The following is a 23,500-nucleotide window of genomic DNA, read 5'->3' as shown; positions in this document are numbered from 1 at the left end:
AGCATCCAAACATCTCTTGAAAACTCTGTAATGGTTATACATGTCATGGTATACCTCACTGTTTATCACAGTGTTTCAAATCCCTTATGAGGTCATGAATGTTCTCTTAAGTTGTTAGTAATTAATTATAAGAAAAATAAATACATGCTCATTTTTTATTTTCATATGTACCAAGACCTTTTCATAACAATGATACAAACTCTGTAGTGGAGCCAACTCTTGGGGCTAAAAGGGAATAAAAGTAGATACTGCATTTCCTTGTGCAGTGGTCTTTCTACAGGTCCATACAGTGTAGCAGAATAGATGATTTCCAAGGTTCTGAGATGCCAACCTTGGAAGCTTAATAAATCGATTTATCTCTATGCTGCAGGAGATATCTGTGCATTAAAAGAGATGAGCCATATTGAGGATTCCAAGGTTAAATGAGTTTATTGAGTTAGTGGTTACAATGGTATGTCAGATACCTGTAATCCAAGCTACACCTACATATTTGCCTCTAAATTCTCACACTGTCAGTTTCCGTGTCTCTAAACATTCCACCACCAGGTCTTCTATTACTAATATTATAATAATAATCATAATAATAATCATAATATAAAAGGCAATGTCAATCACCATATTGTGCTTCATACTCCACCATAAGGAATTCAATTGGCAAAAGTAAACCTCTGGTCATATTAATGGGATTAATTGAAATGTGAGCAATCATAACACTACTAGAATATAAAGAACAAAATATGGTTTAAAAGAAGCGTTTTTAAGATGAATTAGTTTGTATCTGTTTTAAAAATTCACATACTATAATGAAGATGACTTAAAAGTTATATCATTTAATTATTGGGCCACACATTTAAGCATATTGGCTAGTACATTTTTGCACTGGAACAGAAGCAATACAAGCTTTATGGTCTACCATTACAATTCCATTTTTTTCACTTAATATACCTGCCAACCTAATGTTTCTTGCATGCATAAAAATTTCTGGGTTTAGACTTGAATTTATTATTTAACTCACACATACCCCTGTGATGCAAATTCTTTGGCCAATTTAATGCTATAGTTTAGTTTAAAAAGGAAGCTTGGAATAAGTCCATTTAACATCAGAAGAGAATGCCCTAAATTTGGGCATTGCAGAAAGTTAATTACTTCAATAGAGTCTCAGGTCGCATGCAAATTGATGCTGCTTCCCCCCCACCCCATGCCAGACGCATACAAGTCGGCAGGTATGCATACAAAAAGAATATAAAACCCTCCTGGTAAAGTGTAGTGGTTTAGAATGAATCCATAGCTTTAAATTCACTTAAGGCCTGTACAGGGGAAATATGTTTCTTCTGGGACCCTCTTCTCACTCTTGTCTGATATTCTTCTGGTTTTTCTCTCTTTACTAGAGGTTTCTTCTCAGGGGCCTTCATCTTCCAAGATACAACTGGTGAGTTCACTGCAGCGGTACCATAGACCTTCTGATATTTAGTAGAAGCCACATATGACGCTTTCACTGTAAGGACCACAGCGTTCATCAGATTTTTAGCTGCCTGGATGAGAGAAGTGGCACTGTCCAGCTACAAATAGAAAAGAAAATGAAATACAGCAAGGTTACTCCACAACTGGATCACTGGACCATTACCTGACTGAAGTCTGGATACTCTCAGATCTCATTAAAGATGAAATGAATCCTCTCCCTCGGGACTGATCAAGTAGCTTGTAGTAACAAGCACTGGCAACAACATGCACCGAACTGTAAAGGTAAGACTGTGGTACCTCACATTAAAATTTTTAGTAATTCAAAGGAAAAGGTTGTGTTGTCTGTTTTTTTGTTGTTGATTCTTTTTCTACAGGTGAAGAAGTTGCCTCTTTTTTTCACAAAAACCCCTGTTACTTCTTACTTAAACCTTTAAAAATTTACTTTGACATGTCAGAAACTGCAAAACAGGTCAACAGAGGTTTTCCCAGGTGTTTAGGTTTGTTCTAATTATTCCTGTTAAGCCCAGGATAACACTCGCAATGATGTCTACAGGAACAGTGTGAGGCCAGTGCTGAGCTTGTTAGAGAATCCCATCTGAAAAGATGAAAGGAGATTTTGAAACTTCTAAAGAAATAAAAAGATGAAACAGTTAACTGCAGGTTTTTGTAGCTACTGTAATAAGTAAGTTACGTATGTTCACAAGGAATCTTACTTTAGGATTAGCAGGCTTTTTGTACATATACCCTTGTGTTTCTCCCATGAATGAGTCTGCCTGAGGTTCCTGGGTCCTCTGGATGTAAGAGGCCTTAAGAACTTGTTGAACTTCAAACCATTGGGACTTCCAGTCAGCAAGTTTCCATCATACACTGAAATCAAGTACATATTCCTGGCCAAATTCTTTGAAAGGATTCAAGCATATAGTGGGACTTCCAAAGCAATGTCTCAGTGTTCCAAAATGCAAATTAGGCACTTGCCAAATTCAGCTGGACATCCTCAAATTAGTAGGTGCTAAAATTTGGCTCTTAAGTACTGTAGCAACCTAGGTTACTAGTTAAGATGTTCAATTATCTCCTTCCCAAAACACTGAAAAAGTAGGATATAATCTTTATGATAAAGCCTTTCAGTTCTACCATGGAAGCTGCCTCAAATTTTATAAGACTTTCCCAGTTTGTAGGAACGATTTTGAATATAATATTATTTTAACTTTTTAAACTACTATTTCCAGGGGAGGGGAACCTCAATCCATCCCACTCCTCCCAGTTTGATGCCAGTGCCAGCAACAGATGCCCAGAGCCTGGAGAGGGATCCCAGGTCAGCAGGAGAGCACCTGAAGAGCAGCACAAAGGAATTCCAGCCAGCCAGCTTCATCGGGGGCCCAAATTAAATACCTCTGTGCAAACACAGGCAGCATGGGGAACAAACAAGAGAAATTGGAGACGTGCGCGCAACTGCGGGGCTGTGATCTTACTGGCACCACGGGGACGTGGTGGGATGGATGGCTCCTGTGACTGGAGTGTTGGAATGGAAGCGTACAGGCTCCTTGGGAAGGAGAGGACAGACAGACGAGGAGGGGGTGTCACCCTCCATGTCGGTGACCAGCTGGAGTGCCTGGAGCTCCGCCTGGGCATGGATGAGGAGCCGACCGAGAGCTTAGGGGTCAGGATGAAAGGGAGGGCAGGGACAGGTGACATTAGAGTGGGGGTCTGCTACAGACCACCCGACTAGGAAGACCGAGAAGATGAGGCCTCTATAGACAGGCAGGAGCAGCCTCATGTTCACAAGCCCTGGTCCTCATGGGGGACTTCAGCCACCCCAGTATCTGTTGGAGGGACAACGCAGCCGGGCACAAGCGATCCAGGAGGTTCCTGGAATGTGTTGATGACAACTTCCTTCTCCAAGTGATGGAGGAGCCAACGAGGAGAGGTGCTATGCTGGACCTTGTTCTCACCAGCAAGGAGGGGTTGGTGGGGAATGTGAAGCTCAAGGGAGAAGGCTGAGGTACTCAATGACTTTTTTGCCTGAGTCTTCACCAGCAAGTGCTCCAGCCTCACCACCCAAGTCACAGAAGGCAAAGGCAGGGACTGGGAGAATGAAGAACCGCCGGCTGCAGGAGAAGATCAGGTTCGAGATCATCTGAGGAACCTGAATGTGCACAAGTCCATGGGACCTGATGAAATGCATCTGAGGGTCCTGACGGAACTGGTGGATAAAGTGGCTAAGCCACTATCCATTCTATTTGAGAAGTCTTGGCAGTCCAGTGAAGTTTCCACTAACTGAAAAAGAGGAAACATGACCCCCATTTTTAAAAAGGGAAAAAAAGTCAGACCTGGGGAACTATAGGCCAGTCAGTCTTCCCTCTGTGCCCGGCGAGATCATGGAACAGATCCTCCTAGAAACTACGCTAGGGCACATGGAAAACAGAGGGGTGATTGGTGACAGCCAACATGGCTTCACTAAGGGTAAATCATGCCTGAGAAATTTGGTGGCCTTCTACAACAGAGTTGGTGGATAAGGGAAGAGCAACTGACGTCATCTACCTTGTGCAAAGCTTTTGACACTGTCCCACACGACATCCTTGTCTCTAAATTGGAGACACATGGATTTGACAAATGGACCACTCATTGGATAAAGAATTGGCTGGATGGTCACAGTGAAAGAGTTGCGGTCAACATCTTGATGTCCAAGTGGAGAGCAGTGACAAGTGGTGTTCCTCAGGGGTCGGTATTAATGACCATCCCTGCAGAGAAGGAACTGGGGGTGTTGGTTAACAAGAAGGTCAACATGACCCGGCAATGTGTGTTTGCAGCCCAGAAAGCCAACCGTATCCTGGGCTGCATCAGAAGCAGCGTGACTAGCAGGTCGAGGGAGGTGATCCTCCCCCTCTACTCTGCTCTGCAGTACTGTGTTCAGCACTGGGACCCCCAACATAAGGACACGGACCTGCTGGAGTGAGTCCTGAGGAAGGCCACGAAGATGATCAGAGGGCTGGAGCACCTTTCCTATGAGGACAGGCTGAGAGAGTTGCGGTCGTTCAGCCTGGAGAAGAGAAGGCTCCGGGGAGACCTTACTGCAGCCTGCCAGTACCTAAAGGGGGTCTACAGGAAAGATGGAGAGGGTCTTTCTACAAGGGCATGTAGTGATAGGACAAGAGGTAATGGCTTTAAACTGAAAGAGGGTAGATTTAGATCAGATGTGAGGAAGAAGTTCTTCACTGTGAGGGTGGTGCAGCACTGGAGCAGGTTGCCCAGAGAGGTTGTGGCTGCCCCATCCCTGGCAGCGTTCAAGGCCAGGCTGGATGGGGCTTGGAGCAACCTGGTCTAGTGGAAGGTGTCCCTGCCCATGGCAGGGGGGTTGGACTACCTGATCTTTACGGTCCCTTCCAACCCAAAGCATTCTACGATTCCATCTCACTTACTCAGTAAGTTCTTAGCTGTTTTTAATTAGTATAAAGGGCCTGTTTCCCTCCAAACCTTTCCTGCTCCATATTTTGGGAGCATATGATTCCTTAACATAAATTGTAAGCAAGGTAACCAGGATAAGTACTCATAAGGCAATAACAAAATCCACATTATACTTCACATAAAGTGTTTTGAATCATTAAGAGTAGAAGAGTTAAGGAGAAACCTCTTTCTGAAATGTCAGTGACTGACGTGAACAGGAATAGACATTACAGAAAGTGTGTTTCTGGAACCACATTAATCTATAGACTTACCTATTATTTTTGATTTCCTCAGTTGTGATCTTATACTCATTATGATTCATTAAATACATAAACAGCTACATACAGCGAGGTGAGAAACAAAAAAGCATTTTAATGTTTTTCACGTACTTGGTGCCATTCCCTGAAATGCATAATTAATTGCCTGCCCCCAGTAAATATTTTTCCTCAGGACTAATTTGTATTTTCTGTTAGTAAAAGAAACTAAGTTAAAAGATGGAAAATTACATTTTGTGGCAGAAACATGACTGTTCAATAGGGAGTAATGAAATATAATTCAGTATAGTGTTATTCTATAACCACACTACTGCATGATTTATAAGGCAATCTGTATGTTTGTTGGCAAATAACAGATCATACTCTATTAAATTAGGATATTCTAATTTACTGCAGTGATCTACAATCAAGCATTATTCATTGTTAAATGATTCTTTTTGAAACACTGGTGGATTGATATTGAATATAAAGTGATACCGTCAAATAGTATTTACTTCATAATCAATGTGGATACACTGACTGGATCAAGCCCATATTGCACATTTCTGAATGAATTCTATTTGCTGAAGGTTTCTAATTCCCTCGCATTTTCTAACATTTCTTTATGAAAAAAGTTCTGGTAGCTGTTTTACATGGGGCATATATGAAGGAACAGAATGATTAAAGGAAGCATTTTGAAATGAGGAGGCACCTAAATTAGATGCTTGAAACCATACAAAGGATGCAATGTACATCTTTAAACACACTAGTAATTTTGTGGAGTACATTGATAAGGGTGTGCAGAAGCATGTACTTCTGCAAGATCAGATGCAGATTGCAACGATGTCTTTTAGAAAACCACATTAGATATTTTGATGCCATTTTAATAATCTCGACTTTCAATTTGCTGTTATAGTAGATAAGAGCTCCCTATTTTAGCATTATTAATCACATTTTAACATGCAGATCCTAAGACCTTGCCCTTAATATCGATTCATATTGTAAAATGCTTTCAAGTCTTGGAATCAGAAAAGAGACATAAAAACCCCATAACAGTATTAGGCTATGAGTATTCTCCAAAATCTGCTGGTAGCCATCCCATGTACCCAATTTGGCTACCTAAGCACTTCCAGTGATTTTCTTATTGCCTCCAGCTCCTTGCTTGTATTATGGCTCAGTAAAGAAGAATTAAACTGAATGAACATAATTTCAATTAACATTTAGATCTTACTACACCACTGTGTTACTTCAGTTTTAAGCTGTGCTTTGTAATCAGCAGAGCTACAGTGGCATAAAACTGGAACGAGGCAGCAGTGAATCAAGCCCTTAGTGCGTTAATTCCTTACAAAATCTGGGCACAGAAACATATGCACTTTTCCAAACAGATAATGTTAATAATAATAAAAAAAAAAAAAAGAAGGAAAATTAACATTTCAAATAAAAGTACCACTAGGAAATTATTGCACAGTACAGAAGGCAAACTTTACTCCCTAGCAATGGTTAGGGAATTATGAATATAATGATAGCTTTCTGTGCTAACACCTAACAGAGCCTTTGTCTTGCTACACAAAGCAATAGTATTCTGCTACTTAGCTCTCTTTACAAATACGTTCGCCTCCAGTCAGGAAAAAAAAGCCCTCTTAAACAGAAGAGATAAATTTAGGTTATTGGCCCATAAAACTGCAAGAATGGAGAATGCTGGGGGAAATTCAAAATTCATAAAGAACCAAAGAATCACTGCACAGGAGCTGGTCACTTACCCAGGTTAAAACTGCCATCTATGCAGGGAAGGCATAAACCATTCAGAAGAAAAATAAAAAAAGATTTTGCTACAAGCTAACTATGCAATTAGTGAATGCAAGGGTAAAACACTGGAGCAGCAGAGCCTATTATCTGCCAAGAAGATAATTTCAAGGTTTTTTCCCCCAAAAAAATCCTTAAGGCTTTGAGGAGGTTCTGATCTGCTTATAAGCTGTGCTGCATTTTTCCTGCACTATATGTGGAATTTTCCAGAATCTTATGACAATCAAGATTTCTTGCCTCTTTTACATATACACATAATCTAAGTAAAATAACCAGCAATTACAGTACTAAAACAGCTGAAGAAGTGAGAGAGAATAAAGCTGGAAAATCTTCTCCTTAACAGTAAAGCAAATGAAAAGAGATGTTCTCCCTGTATTGTCACACCACTCTAATGGGGAAGAATTATACCACAGTTTTTAGAAAGGACAAAATTCAATTTCCAGAGATATCTTCATATTTATAATTAAAAATATGCCACAAAAAGTAAGGGAAATAGAGAAAAAAATAATCTGTATTTCCAGTGAGCAAGGATATGGTATAGGTAGTTTTAAAAGAGCTGGTTGTTTAAGAATGTTCTATATCATTACTGTTGATTTTAATAAACCTTGAAAAGTGGGGGAAGACATCAAAAGAATTGTAGATAGTTCCTAGTAAGGAAATATCTGAGCAGCGCAAATAGAATGACCTGTGAAATTATAGGCCAGTTCAGCTGACAGCACTCCCAAACAAAATAATGCAATCTCTATGACAGACACCATAAATAAAGGGAGGAAAGAAATACACTTAATGGTAACCAAATGGCTTTGTGGGTAAAAATATTTTCAAAGTAACCTACATCATATTTTGATGGGATTAAACTTTGGATTGCTTAAAATAATGCTGGTGATATAATTGGACCTTTGAAAGGTGTTTTTCTTGATACTACATGACAGTTTGATTAAAAACTCAGTTGATACAAAATTAACAAGGCACAGAGTGATTACAAATTCTCTAATAGCTAAGATCCCAAAAATACGTATACACAAAAAATTCACTGCTAAACAGTGACTTTTGCAGTGGGCTTGTGGAGAAACCATTTGTCAGCTTTACAATATTAATACTTCTGTTAAAAACTTGAAAATAGTCACTTAACTGATGAAATTTGCAGATAACATAACAATTGGGAAAGTGGTAAGTCATACAAAGGGCATGTGACTGATACCTAATAAACTGGTAAAAGTCAGAAATGTAGATTTTAGCTTGGCCAACCTTATAGCAGATGATACCTACTTATACAATAAGGAACTTTATCCTATGCAGGACGCTAGGAAATCACTCCCTGCTTATACAAAAAGGAGGACACTGATGAAATAGGTTAAATTATCATATTCAGTTTGTCGTGTGTCCACAGTTATGGAATACTGAGTCCTCAGTGCAAAATGAACACTGAGGAACTGGAAAGAATTTAAAGAACCTCAAGGACAAAAAACATCAGGAAAGATTCAGTCAGCTCTGTTTTTGCCATTAATAAAGTACATGATTCAAAAATTAGTTGATCAAAATCAGTAAGTACATTATAACAGAAAGCTGATTATATTTCAAGTTCAACAGATTAGACAAAGATATAACAGAATTTAATGGCTGAAAGGGGAAGCAGGTCATTTTATTAATTAGCTGAAAAATTTTAGTAGTGATATTAATTAAACACAAGAACTCATGAAAGAGTGATTCTATCTCTAGAAATTGTGAAATCAATATTGGATGGTTTTGCTTAAAATGTACACTCTAGTTTAAGCACAACTATTGGGCATTTTTAATGCATGTTATTTCAGGGAGCCTATCCATCAGTTATGCAGGAAGATGGCTTAGATGGTAACAATTGTCCATATTGACCTTGAAACGTATGAATGTAAAAAATTAGTAATTATTGATAAATAGAGTTTCATCTGGTTTACTTTGTACAGATCAGGAAGAAAAACTGTCATGTATTTAACATGTTGAAAAAGAACCTGTAACCCTTCGAATACTCTTGGCTAAGACTTGATTGTGTGCCTTTAGCTGGTAATTTAGGCACTGCCAAGCCCTTAAAGCTATCTATCTGTGAATTCTGGGTGCATTCCCTGCTTCTCCTGCTTTTCAAAGCAAATTCATACTTCTGTGGACAGGTATAGTTGCTGTTATCACAAACCAAAAGTCAATTAACAGCCTCTAGAGCAACTAAGTTACACTAAGCAATTATAAATCTGGAGGTTGAATCAGGAATACCATTTTCCCAGATTTCATTCTTATGCAACAGAACATTTTCCTCTCGGCTATGCTTAATAGTAAATCCAGTCCTACATACGTATGGAAGATACATGTACGAAAAAGATCTTATTCCTAATACTTATGTCTTACATTTCTGTGGCACACCTACTGCATAACACATGATACTATTAGTGACAGCCAATGCAAGAATGGCCTATTTGCTATTCAGATGCACTCATCCCTATGGTAGGAGACATCTGTTATTTATCAGCACTACTATGCAATGGCTGAAGCCATATTTCAGTCAGTAACTTGAAAATGCACATGAAGTTTTTGCTAGATAGAGTCCATTGTGAGAAAACTATCCTATATACTTGAAATTCTATAACAAACAAAATGCCATTATTTGTAATGTAATGTGGCCACAATGGTATTAGAAAGGGATCTGTGGCTACATAGAGAAAATAGCATTATACTCCTCTTTTCCTAGCTATTTATTTCACATCTGATTGCATTTCACTTACTCTTTTATACATGTTGAATATTTAATTCATTCTGGGGGTAGTTGTGTTTTATAGGTGGCCAAGCCATTGAATAACTGTCTTCATCTGGTTTTTTTTTTTCAGTTACAGGTACGAAACCCATCGGGACTGGTTGTATTTAACAAAAGCTCCCATCTCTTAGGACAGCAGAAAGCACACAAGTATACCAAGAACCATGGGTATCTTCTGTCTTCTATGTACTACTGCCATTTTAAAACACATGTTTAATTTACAAGGTCAACAGGTTGCCAACTGCTTTATGTCTGTTTGAAAAAGCATAAGCATATAAAAATACTCCCAGTACTGGCATTCGCAATAAAAGATAAACAAACACAATGCAGAAAATTTGTAGAGATGCATTTATACAGTTGATTTACTTATTCCAGGCTATTTTAAAAGAAAAAGGATAAAAGACAAAATGATATCCCAATTCATTTGCTTTGAGGAGAACATTTAATAGGAAACCAAAACCAGTATATAAATAGAATCATAAAACATGATTCAACACTGGATATCACTAAAATTTGGGAGGGGGGGGTATACTTAATTCATTAAATGAAGAGGTTTGAAGAAGTAATCTAAGTTTATGATAAAATAAGAATACTAACCCTGTAAAGTTAAGGAATACCACCTAAATGCCCTCAAATGTATCCAGCAGTCCTAAAAATAACCCTTTAATTTTATTGTAGGAAGACATAAAGGCTACTTCACTGAAACACCAGGAGCCCTGCATGCCTTTTGTTTCTCCATAAGCATCCAAAATAGTAAGTCATGCACCAATTCAGAAATGCCCAGCTAGCGGAGACTGTACTTAAATTTCGTAGTGGGTGCCAGAAAGCTTACAAATTTTTCTCTGTTTGAGGAAAAAAAATCTTTTTGCCTTCTAAGTTGAGAGACTGAAACATGGGCTTCAACATCATGATCATTTGCCTATTTACTCATCTTACCTTTGATTTCTCCTCTCTTGTCCCCTCATCGACAGCTACAGGCGGATGGATCTTTAACAAGAAGCCTTGCAAAAGGTCTGACTCACAGGTTATAGTCTGAAGGATACTGAATCCAGTTGTCCTTCACCCAAGAGCCAAGAGCACATCACTAGAGACATCAGGCATCTCCAACTCTGCTGTCCAGCCTGCCCTAAAAAGTTATGTATGCACCGAAATTGCTTACTGAGTCATCTAGTAACACAGTGAAGCACCCAATTGTAAATTCTGTCAAAGTTGAGGTTTTTGGTAAGTGTGGTAGGCTACCAAGAACAGTTCTAACTAACATACTAGTGTGCATGTTCTGGAGCAAAACACATTTTGGGGAACATTAATGTTGGGAATGCAGATGCTTTACGAGGCTGGAGTTCGAGGGTCACAGCTTAGGGATGAGATTGCTTAGTATGAGTTTTAGGCTGGACTCAGACACTTATTATTGCCTGTTTGTCCTTCTAGTGAGCTAGCATGAAAGCTCATATTTTAACAATTGAAATGGTAAAATGAAAAATAAGGCAATTGGAAACAACTAAAAGTTAACGTTACCCAATTCTTTTTGTGAAATATAATTATTACTGACTTCTCTCCAGCCTAGCAGGTCCCAAAGGTGAAAATTATGCTTTGGAATTTCTGATAGATATTAAAGTTTTTCTATTCATCGACTCTCTTTACAGTCAATAAGTTATTTACCCAATATGACATTACTGCTATAACACAAAATCTACAGTTTTTCTTGTAGATACCAAACATAATGTAGGTTATTTCCTCAATATTTAATATGTAATTATATATTGTTGCATTCTTTTCAGAATTTAAAGGGGGGAAATATTTTGACCCATAATAAAAAAAATTCTCAGAACCATTTGTTTTTCTTCTGCCATTATCTGCCACTGCACAGCAGGAAAAAGATGCCAAAACAATACAATTCATATCATAACCAGAAACACTGGAAGGACAACGAATCACATAGAGCATTGAATTATTTAAACAAGCTTGCTTTATCAGTCATTTTCATGCTACAACACTGCCACAAACCTTTCAGAATCTGTTACTGAATTAGCATATTTGACATTAGTCTGAATGCCCAAACATTGGGAACAATTCCACAGACCAAGGAAGAAATCCTCAGTCAATGAAGTCAAAGGAGTTTTGTAGATGGGAACAGGATTTCACCCCACAATTTTGCCAGCATTGTGGTAGTGTATACTGCAAGTTTTCTTTGCTAAGGTTGAATGTAGAGGAAGAAACTCTACATCAACCTACAATTGACAAACATGGGAATGAGTCTTCTGCCATGATTGCTTCAGGGTGTTTTTGTCTAAATCTGCTTCATTCTGCATAGAACTAATGACTGGAGGATGATGCCTATGATGGAATGTCATGGACAAAAAATATGATTGTCTAATGGCCATCACAGTTGCATCACTAATAGAAGCAAAATTTGTACAACCACATTTACAACTTTAAATATCATTCTGTCCCATGGAATGGTTTGATCTGAATTCTTGGATGATTAACAGGAAACAGACTGTCATATGACTGATTTGAAGATAGGCTCCTACCTAATCTTCAAGGAGAAGATAAAACGTCTGCAACAAAAATGAAGTCCAAACTGTATTTGACAGGATAGGCTAACTCAAACTGTAACTAAGATATTTTATATTGCCAGGAGGGTGACTGAAGAAAATTAGAGTAAGAAGTCTGTCAAAGTTCAGTATCGGGTCCATTAAAAAAGTCATTTATGCAAAACTTTATGCAAGTGGTCTGTGTATCACCAGGATTGTATACGCTGTTTTACACAGGGGTTCATATGCCAGAAGTCTACACAAGATACGACATTGTCTGAACCTGATGTCACAGATAGAAAAAATGCAGGCAGGACTCTCTCAGTACAAATTTCCACTTTTATATCCAAATGCAGTTAATTCTGAAAGAGGAAGTATAGGATATCTAACTAGTCTGTGCTACTGACCTCCCTCCTCCTGACTTGAGTTCTGACTTGTATGTAATTTGAAGATATAAATTTTAAAAGCCCCAAATAATCTAGTGCACTTTCAAATTGACTTTTGGAAGCAAACCTTTTGTTCTTTATCTAGAGAACAGGTATAATAACAAGAAAAGCATGTCTTTCTTACAGTCTTACCTGAAGGGAGTCCAAATCATGTCTGGTTGGCTGGAAATTGTACTCTCAATGATAAAATGCAGGAGACTTTGGATAAAAAAAAATCAATAAAGCATAGAAACACTATACTCTTTACATAAGACTCTGTTATCTCCTGCTATTCCTTCTGATTTTGCCACAATGAAAACAAAAAGAAAAGCAGCATAATGCAGGATTTCAGACTGCAATGCTGAGAAACGTGATATTTTCCCAACTTCTTTTTTAATTTCTAAGTGTTAGAATGGTATCCGTGAGTTATCTCCATATCTTCAACTGTGAGGATCTGTCACGTTTTGAGGCAAATTTGCTCCTTCAGCTAGCTTCCTATCTCTAAAGTTACGCTTGCCCAGGTCAGCACAAGGACACTTTGAAGACAGCTGCTCTACAGGCATAGCTGGCTTTTCTCGGGAAAGGGCTTGGAAACAATGCATCAAACAGAGTCAAAATGAATAAAAGAAAATCCTCTCGTAGAATGGAAGATAGTACCAGGACAATTGTTCCTTGCTTCCTAACGTTTGCCTGCTGTCATTCATGTATATCTTATGCCTCCTAGAAGTAGATAAAGGGCTTGATCATTCAAGATATTGATCACTTCTGAGGTGCTAAAAGGCTTTTACTTCCTTGGAGTTGAGGGTCCTTGCAGCGTTGCTCAACTCAATCAGCGAAAACATTCCTTTCTCTGTTTGATTCCCTGAGCAATTTCCAGGACTTTACAACAGTATGCAATGAAATAAAGAAACAAAATTGAATCTCCACAGTAGTCTTCGAGAGAGAGCCCCATTTCAGCTTTTCAGAAAAGTCCCAGCACTGACAGAGCTAGCTTGATAACATATAGCAAATAATTTGTAAAGAAAATTCTAACATTTTTTTCCAAATACATTATTCACAGTTAACGGTTCTATTTGTTTGACCAACTCAATCAATGGTTAAGTAACATTCAGTAAGTGTTCGTTACTCAAAGGCTTTCTCCCTGGTCAATTACTGAATATACAATTTGTGAATGCATTTGATCATTACATTTTTAACTTTAGCTAACGCTAAGTGTTAGTAAAAACCAGCAAAACAGGTAAGAATTACTGGAGACGGCAAACAAATGACACCAGAACAAAATAGAAACAATTGTAATGGCTGTTGCAGTTCACAAGGAAAGAACAAGCAAAGATGACAGCAAATTAAGAATAAATTGGAATGAGTAAAATCTTGCTCTGAATTGTAAAGGCTCGTTTTTATTACTCACATTTTATTATGCAAATATTCATATAATTATAGAATACTTTAGGACGAAAAGAACCTTTCGAGGTCATCTAGTTCAATGCCCTCTTCAAAACAAATTGAATTACATGAGGTTGTTTAGGATTTTGCTCAAACTCAGAGTATGTCCAAAGATGGATAGTCTCCCACATCTCTGGACTAGACACCTCCACCCTGCACTTGAATTTCACTACCCTCAAGGTAAAACTTTTTTCCTTATATCTAATTGGAATTTCCCATGTTAAAACTTGTGCTCGTTGCCCCTTTCCTGTCACTGTGCACCTCTGACAAGTCTGGATCTGGCTCTTCTAGATCCTCCTGTTAGGTAGCTGTAGACACCAATATCTCCCCTTAGCCTTCTCTTCTGTATACGTGCAAATGTATCTAAAAGAGTAGTGTAGATGATGGTGGTGATCTCATTTTCACTGTTATAAGAGCAAGTGTCTTATCCAAAAGGAAAAACTGAGTAACTGTAGAAGGGAGGAAAAGGATATCACCAATCATTGACAAATGTTTAATAGCTCACTCAAGTTAGTTAAGCCCTGTACTACTCTCTTCAGAAAATATTAGTGTGGGGAAATCCTAATTTACTTGATCTCTGTTTTGTTTTGCGATTCAGTACTTTGGATTGCATTTTCCTTGAACAACAAATGCAGAAGTACTTATAGCCTCAATGAGTCACATAACCCAAATGCTTTCTGTGCTTTTCAGTCAGGACAATCTTCCCTACACAAAACTAAATTAATTCAACCACACCTCCAAATCTTCCCTCTAATCCAGAATTTATGTAAAGGAGATGAAGGTATAAACTCAGCTGTTATTTAGAATAATGGTGAAATGAAAAAGCATTTGCACTGGCTCTTTTCTTATAAAGCTCTTACTTAAATATTGTACATTAGTCATCATTATCTGTAGACTTGTCTGCACTTACTTGGCATCAGAAAAATTGTGACTGAATGTCTTTTGATATTAGAACTGTTCATAGCTGGTGGCACTAGAACCTCAGAAGCATTTTTTCAGATGTCTGTAATTGAACAATTTCTCTATGAATGCAGGGAAGAAAAATAGGGCTGCTCATAAAAGCCATTGAGACAATGTGTTCAGTGACCTAGGTGAGGTTTTCAGAGTTTCCATTTATATAAAAGAAATCTTATCTTGCACTCAAACTAAGTAATTCCAGGTGCTGGACTAAGGCATTCCAGGCTCCTTCTGTGCTTGGTGGAGAAGCCAGAAACCATGGAGCACTTGAGATCTTTCACAGGTTCATTTTCTATGGAGATGGCCAGGGTACCTCACCTTTTAAATTATAGTTAGAGATCCTAAATTGCATTAGAATCCTAAAGACAGTACAGTGAATCTGGGCAGAGATGCTCCACATCTGCAAAAAAATTGTCCTTGGATTTGACACAGTAGTCCATGAATTCAAATAAACTTAATGAATATTTTGGAGATTGTTTTCCTTAATTCTTCTCTTTTGATCCCCAGAAGTGTCAAATGGGGGAAAACCACATACTACAAACTATATCAATCTCTCCAACCTACAGAAACTAATGAGATTGGGGCCCCGAGAGAGCTACTTTATATAGATAAATGCTCCCTACAAAACAACTTAATTATTTCTGTCCAAAAAAAAATGAGGCAGTTCCCGTTCTCCAGCAGCTAAATTCACAGAAAGTTTACATCACTCACATATGAATATATACCCTCAAAAGAGCCCCAAAGCTAAACCCCCTGACTCTGTGCTTGTCTGAATACGTGGTGTAATTCACCTGCCCATGCCTCTGCAAGTTTTTTAGGTTGTTACTAGTCTAACCAGTTGTCAGTGTCTACGTGAAACAAGAATATCAGCTCTCTAGCAACGGCTACTGATCTCCACTAATTATAAAGGAAGCCTGGAGTGAACGTCTCAGATGCAGATGTTTACACTTGGCTAGATGAATCGCTCTCCACATAGCAATGGAGATAATAGTCAAAACCTCTTCATAATTCAAGGAAAATCTTAGTGAATAATAAAATACTCAGTTTTCATCACACCATAGACCTACTCTCATCTTTTGCACAACTCGACTGGGGTAGCCTCCCCTTGTTACTGCAAGATTTCCATCCAACTCTATCTTTTTCAAACCATACTTCTTAACTACAGTGAACTCTTTGTCCTGTTTTGTTTTGTTTTTTTTTAATTTTTATTTGGCCATCTAGAGTGGAAACCGGAATATAGAATGGAAGACAGAGAAATGATGGTCTTGAGAACTATCTGAGTCTTGAAGGAGGACTTAGTGTTTGAAACTCATCATGATTCTACAGATATTTTCTGCCTTGAGTGTGGCTCAGTATTCTCATTTGCAGAAGGGAAATAATGACAATATTTGCTTCTGGTTTCAGTTTTACAAGGGTACACCATCGTGTTTGCTTTGAGATACTCAGATGGGACTGATAAAAATCCGAAGGATTATGATTGAACAGAATCACGTTTAGTGTCTTTGAGGTGCAACTGTCCCAGAAACAGAAATTCCGGGGTGTTAAGGCAGTCCTAGTTTCCTCCAACCACTATACTCAGTCCAAGTGCTATTGAGCATTTTTGTTGACAATTCAAATGAGCTGAGGTCGAAGTTTAAAAGGGTTGCTATTTAAATCAACACAAAAAGTCCTCTAGAATGCTCTGCACTATCATTGTGACTTCTTTTGCTTAAACAAGATTAAATCAAAAGTAATTCATTTTGAGTCAATCGTGTTATACCAGCCTAAAACTGCAGTAAGAGAGGGCAGGGTGATAAGCATCTATCTGCCAGCTGACACGGTTTGCGAACAGATGGTGCATTTCACAGCTCTCCCTCACTTCTCATATAGAAAAAGAAGGTAAGAATCAACCCACAAAGTTTTAATTCAACTTGTAAGAGAAATCAGCCTGGCAAATACTGAAAATTGGGGAATTTTACGCAGCCATCTTAATCACACTGAAAAAATGTTTGATCCCTATATATGATCTTGCATCATTAAAGTATTGCTCACCCCTTGCCAGTATGACTGAGGAACAAATCTGTAATTTAAATGCTGGCCTTCTTAAATATATAGGTATAAATATACTAGTTACTGGTTTTGTTTTGAGTCAGTAATACACAATGTGCTTGCAAACGTAAAACAACGCAATTTTTAAGAATGCCTTATCGTAAAGTAACTTTCAGTTTGCAAAACACTTATGAAGATTTAACTCATTTAAATTAGCATTTATTGGAAGAAGTTGCTCAGATATTTGCTTTAAAAGTTTTCACACTACTCACTAAATAAAATCAGCTGAAATCTAGGCCTTATTACATTTTACTTTGATGTATGTACATGTAAATAATCTACAGTTAAAACAAACATCGCAATTGACTGAATACACATTTAAGCCAAAGCTGTAAAATAATCTGTGCACTTTAGATGTTTTAATTTATTTTTTTTTTAATCATAGCTTCCAATAAAATAATATAACAGGGGAATTAGCTCAGTAATTGTAAAATTAGGCTATTTATTTTCCCAGCGTTAGGTTACTGAGGCAAACTCACATCCTGAGGTTGCATGGACAAAAACTTATTATTTGTCATTTGTTATTAGACTTGGCACAGGCAGATTCCAGGTTAATTATCACAACAGTTTACGTCATTTTGAATATCATTGCCTCTACAAACTCCCCCCTATACATAAGTCAGCCAACTGCTAATTTGCTCATCTTACAAGATAAATTTAGAGAGCAAATTTCTCTGGATTTAAAGGAATCCACTGACATCTGTGTTCCACAACATCCCCTCAGTGCTGATCACTATCTCTAATTCACCATAATTACTGAATGATACCAATTCTGATTTCCTGTTCCCAATCCTTATTTCACTTTTAAAAAGAGTTTCCCCCTCTATGCCACCAAAATTCTTTCGTATCATTGAAGTGAGATTATGGGCACTGTACAGTTGGTCCTTATGTTTTACCACTTCTGTGCAAAAATTAAAGTCTCCTGCATTATGCAAGAATAATTACGTGCAAAGGCAATTTTGTAAACTCATCAGCAAAGGTTGTGCTTGGGATCTAAATTAAATTTTACCTCAAAGCATTTGCCTCTGAAAAGAACAAACGTCAAATTGCCTTTAACAGCAGCAATTCCTATAAAGTTTTCCCAATGAAACATTAGAGATTGACTAACCTGCTTTTTCTTTCCTACTGAAAGATCAAAGTTTGCTAGGGAAGCTAAATTTGCTAGACAAGTTCTTGGCTTTGCAAAGGAAGACCTGGAGACTTCAATGTTTAGTTCACTAAAGGAATAAACAGTAGTAATAAAACTCCTTGCACACTTTATTCAAAGCTAGAAAAGCTACCACCTGTCAGGGAGCTGATTTTTATATTCTTTGTCCTTATTTTTCTCTCTGACAGGAAGGGAAACAGTCATTAGTGAAAGTTTTGGTAGCTTTATAAACAAGACTTTCATCGTCCCAGAATTTCATTCAGATCTCCTATGCGTTGATACAAAGAGCATCACTGAGTCATCAGGAAGGACTATCTATCCATCACTGCTGACCAATCCCCAATATATGCCACTGACCAGAAGATGGAATGGTCTGCATCCTATACCCAATTCCTCACAGCCACCTAGTCACCTGAAAATAGAAGTACTTCATCAATCAGACTATGGACCACCTCTGCTGAAAAGGCTGTGATTGCATTCTCTTTGTCTTTGATTTATAGAGTATGCGTTGCTGCCTTTTAGTGCCTTTCACAGAGATATGACAAGACCCCACACGGAGCCGGTAAAGAGCTTTAAATGAACAAGAACAGCAAGATTTGTAGTATCCCTAGGGGCCAAAATCTTCATATGATCCTTCTTCTGCCCTTTTGCATGAGAGCTCTGACATCTTAACAGCTTTAATAGATACCCAAGAGGCAGAACAAGAAAGGAAGATCTTCGTAGTCCGTCTTGTCTTTTTTAAAATGCTGAGGGATATTAAAACAGTGAAGCAGTAATACTTGGGGCCAAGGGAAATAGGTAACAAGACAGTGCTTTAAAGTAAAATAGTAATGTTTATGTAGTGACATAAGAAAAACACCAAGAAATTCAGTTAGCAATATCCCTGCTGTCTCAAGTTCTTATCACAGAAAAAAATCAAATGCTGTGATTTCTAATTTCAAAAGTTAAATCTCGGTTACATCTCCTGGGCTTCAATTTCCTGCTAAATTTTACATTTTCCACAATTTACTTTTGAATTCTATTTAATCCATAAAATAGGTCTTATAATTGGCCTATTGTCAATACATAGCTTCATAAACATTCTGGATAAAGCAAATAAAAACAGTAAGAGAGAATACAGAAAACAAAAATCCTGTCCTGTATAAACAGGCATTATCCACAGTTAATGATAATTATATAAATAACACCATCTATCTTTAATCACAAAATAGTTTAGAAAAATGATGGCTCAGCACTACTGTAATTAAATTAATGGAAGTTTAGCAATTGAGTTCAAGGGGACCAGAGTTTGCCTTTTCACAATGCAAGTTAAACATTGAAGGATCAGTTTAACCACCAGTAAATGGACCACCTCTGCAAAGAAACGTGATCATTGCTTTACAGATGACATTAACTCTAGGACTTCAGAACAGAAAAGAAATGATTTTTCGCAGGTGACTGAGCCAACACATGCAATACATTCTGTAAGCCCTGTGGTTAACTAAAAAAAACAAAAAGGCTAAAAAAAAAATAATTTCCCCCATTCTCATGTCTTTTCCCTCCACCCCCAGATGTACAGAGAGAGTTAAAGATATAGATGAGACAGGAAGTTACTCACCGTCGAGGAGTCACTGCTTCCGGTCTCAAGCGTAGCTCCCTCAGCACAGGTGGGTGGGTGGGTAGAAAGTTGACTAGCCCTGCCCCCATCTATGACATCACACTCTACCTCATAAAAGGTAGTGAAAGTGCTCTGAACTCCAGTCTGATTTCCGAGAGATACAGAAAAGAGATAGTGAGAGAGAGAGCAAGAGAAATATTGTGCCGTAGCGTAGAGGTGAGGAGAGAGGAAAACGTGTGCTGAAGGAGCTATGCTTGGTCAAGGAGACAGGGACTCTTCCACGATGAGTAACCCCGCTGTCTGGCGACTCCTCTCACTTGCTCCCATAGCACAGGTTAAGCACGCAAGCCCTTACAGGGTTTGCCGATTGGGAAAGGGGTTCAATTTGGGCGCCTTTTGATGAAAACCAGAGAGGATAGAAAGCTCTATCCCCGTTAAAAACTGATTGACATCAGCTCAGGCTTGAATTTGGTTAACAGACTTCCAAGAAGCGATATTTTGTGTATGGTTTTGAACGGCGGAACTGCACAAAACCATAAACACTGGTGCGAGCAGCGGAAATTCCAGAGACTACAACTGGAATTCCACTTGTGTCCCCCAGTGCCGAATAAACATGACCCAGTCCAGCCCTCTGCGCCGACCCTTGAATAGAGTAAGGCAGAGGGTAGGCCACCTACACCACTATATGAAGGAGGTCGGGAAAGAATTATGTTTTTCTCACATTGGAAATGAGAACTGACAAACTGTGCTGAAAGAACAAGTGAGGGAAGTATAAAAATTCTGGGCATACATTTATTTACAGAGCACACTTGAAAGTTCCAGAAAATATCAACAAAATTGCAAAGAGGTGATGCTTTTAAAGACCGTATATTTTTAGACAACGACAATCTTACAGGCTGAAGCACATTTTTTTTCAAAAAACTTCCCAAGAACTGAAACTGGAGGGCTTAAAATGGGATATTCATTCTAATTTATTGTAAATGGAATTTTTATCATCCAAATTCTGAAAAAGCGGGTTTAAGAGTAAACATAATTGCTTATATTATCCACTGGGATTTTCTTAATAACCCAGCTGTATACTAAAATTGAAAAAAATAGTATATGCTGCTAAACTTAACTCCATTAAATAAAAGTGCTCAGAGAATGGGGGACTACTCAGTGCCAGTAAAGAGTGCTAGCATAAGAACCTGCCTTTTGGAAGGTGAAAAATGAATGCTCCTTAAATCTCTTTTAAGAGTATGTACTATAAGCACACTGAGTTAATCTTGATGTTTTCCCTTAGGCTTTTTGTTGCTACAAGGATCATGTATATTGTAATCTAATCATGATTGTTTTTTCAGTCTTAGTAATGATTAATGTGTATTCCCTGCTCTGTTTTTGTGCTCTTTGTTTTTCTTTCCTTTCCTTCTATTGAAAAAAGAAAGTTTGTGACTAATGTCTAGTACCAGTCACTTCACCTAACAACAGAAGTCAAGTATTTTTTCTTCTTAACCATCAAAACTTTTATCATAATCTAATCCTGCAGTACCTGCAGATGCTACTTTAAACCAGTATATTTGGGGATTTAAAAACTCAACAAATCAGCTAGTCCAGGTGACTAAATGAAGAGCTATTGTGACCGTTAGAGATGATAACAGGAACACAATGCAAAACTAGGCTGCCTCTGAGTAACGCAAAGTGATGATAGTGCTGTGAATTTCAGTTCGTAATTGAATTAAACATATGCCTGTCTGATTTCTCATTACATCATCTTGATTTCAAGCTGTTTGCGTGTACAAAGATAGAGAGGAGGAAAACCACCTCTGGTACCCTGCACTGCATCTACTCCTTATTAACATGTATGTCTACTGGTCTGCCAAAGAGAAAAGAAAAATTGAACTTTTAAAGTCTTTTATGGTAAAATGTACTAGGTAGAATTCAGTTAATTAATAACTTAGGTATCCTATGACTTGACTATTGCACCACAGTTGTTTTTGCCAAATAAAGTAGGAATATATTTTGAACTTCTGTGACTACCAGACCTTATAAAGCCTAAGCAAGCTGGCTCATTCTGGTAAAGAGAAGGATGTTCAGAGGATATATCCTTAAATATGAGAAATATTACACTTGTAGTAGCAGTTCTAAAATCTCCTAAAAAGAAATAAATTGTCTTTTATTGAAATAGAAACCTATGGAAGTAGCACAGTTAAATTCCGGAAGACTGAGTATGGCCAAGAATATTTTCCAATAACAACACAAGATGCGAAATATGGAGAAATATTGTAGATTACATCATGATAATGTGATATAAACAGTTCAGTAGATTAGGTAGCAGATAATACCCCAGATGGTATTTTGGGCTAGCACTGCTCAAATCTGAAATCTTGTTTTGACCTGCTTAGTATGATATCTGTAGTTGATAAAGAGAAAATTAAGGGAAGAGCGAAAAAGGTAAGACTGATCTGTGAAAATACACTAGAACACATTACTCGCCCAAACAGTGGACAAAAGCAGAGAAAGAATATACATAACTGAAAAAATTTTAAAAATGTATATACATTCAAGAAAGGAGGGAAATCTTCCAAGTGTTCCAAGGAATACAACTAAGATTAATAAAATGAATGCATGGGAATGCAAAGAGACAGTAAATGAAGACTTTAATTCTCTAAAATGTTTTTGAAGGGATGTAAGTTAAGCCTAACAGCATAAGAAAACTATGTGAACGCCGATCAAGTCATTGATTTAATCACTTGCACCCAGGCAATTTAAAAAGGGGCCACGGTCAGTTTGACATCAAAGATCTGTTGGAGAAAAACACTAAGCTGCTTTCTGTCTTGCTTAAAAAGATGGACAGATGATGGGGAATGGGCAGGCACCTCTAGGGTAGCAGTGGCTGCTGTCTATAAAGTTTGAGTATAGCAAGACTGTGAAAAGCTGAGGAGTACCAACCATGCAGAAGCATTATATGTACGACTGGTATACCTACAGAAGGTAAAAATAGATATATTTTAAGAAATTGAAACAACAGCTTGAAAAGGCCATGTAAAAATGCCAAGCTGACACATATCATAAAAGTCTGAGACCCTAACACAGACATGCCTCTGACCCAAAGATGTCCTGTTGCTGCAGTGGATCAGCTCGATGGATGAATGGAAAAATCTTTTTGTTCATTATCTGTCATAGCTAAGGAATGATGAAATATGTAACATCCCATCTGAGACTGAATAAAGCTTCTCTAATTTTTTGACAGTGGGAATGTTGAATCTAGTTGCAGGTATAAAAAAGGATGAAAATGTTTCTGCCGTCTTTTGGATTACATATTGATGCTCTAATCCAGTTTTATAGAGTTCTAATCTGGTCTTTGATGAGATTTAGGACACATCACTGGTATGTTTCGTCTCATTTTCTAGGGATATTATTACCTACCTGGTAAGCTAGTTTACAAGGTATTTTGATGATACATTAGTTAGAATTAGAAAGAACTGATGTTAACAGAAGGCATTTGAGAATGTCTCACAGTAAGAGGTTAGGATTGATTTTTCTGATACTGGATAGTTTTTTGACTCCCTGTCTATGTCTTGAACACATTTTA

At 37.8% G+C, this 23,500-nt stretch overlaps 1 protein-coding gene across 3 annotated transcripts in view; it reads right to left on the bottom strand.

Moving 5' to 3' along the window:
- Positions 1 to 323: 323 nt before the first annotated feature.
- The window catches only part of CTNNA2 (catenin alpha 2), a 559,270-nt gene continuing 536,093 nt past the window's right edge, over positions 324 to 23,500 (bottom strand). For 2 of the 3 annotated variants that reach the window (XM_075047974.1, XM_075047894.1), the window contains exon 18: positions 324 to 1,559. In XM_075047974.1, coding sequence (XP_074904075.1) covers positions 1,272 to 1,559 — 288 coding nt within the window. In that variant the 3' untranslated portion in view covers positions 324 to 1,271. Of the gene's footprint in view, positions 1,560 to 19,929; positions 20,074 to 23,500 lie in introns of all 3 variants that reach the window. The other variant, XM_075048065.1, reaches the window with a different exon arrangement.

Source organism: Buteo buteo, chromosome 1 (assembly GCF_964188355.1).
Source record: "Buteo buteo chromosome 1, bButBut1.hap1.1, whole genome shotgun sequence".
NCBI lineage: Eukaryota > Metazoa > Chordata > Aves > Accipitriformes > Accipitridae > Buteo > Buteo buteo.
The sequence above is the reverse complement of the archived record's forward strand: the minus strand, read 5'-3'. Positions and strand labels throughout refer to the sequence as shown.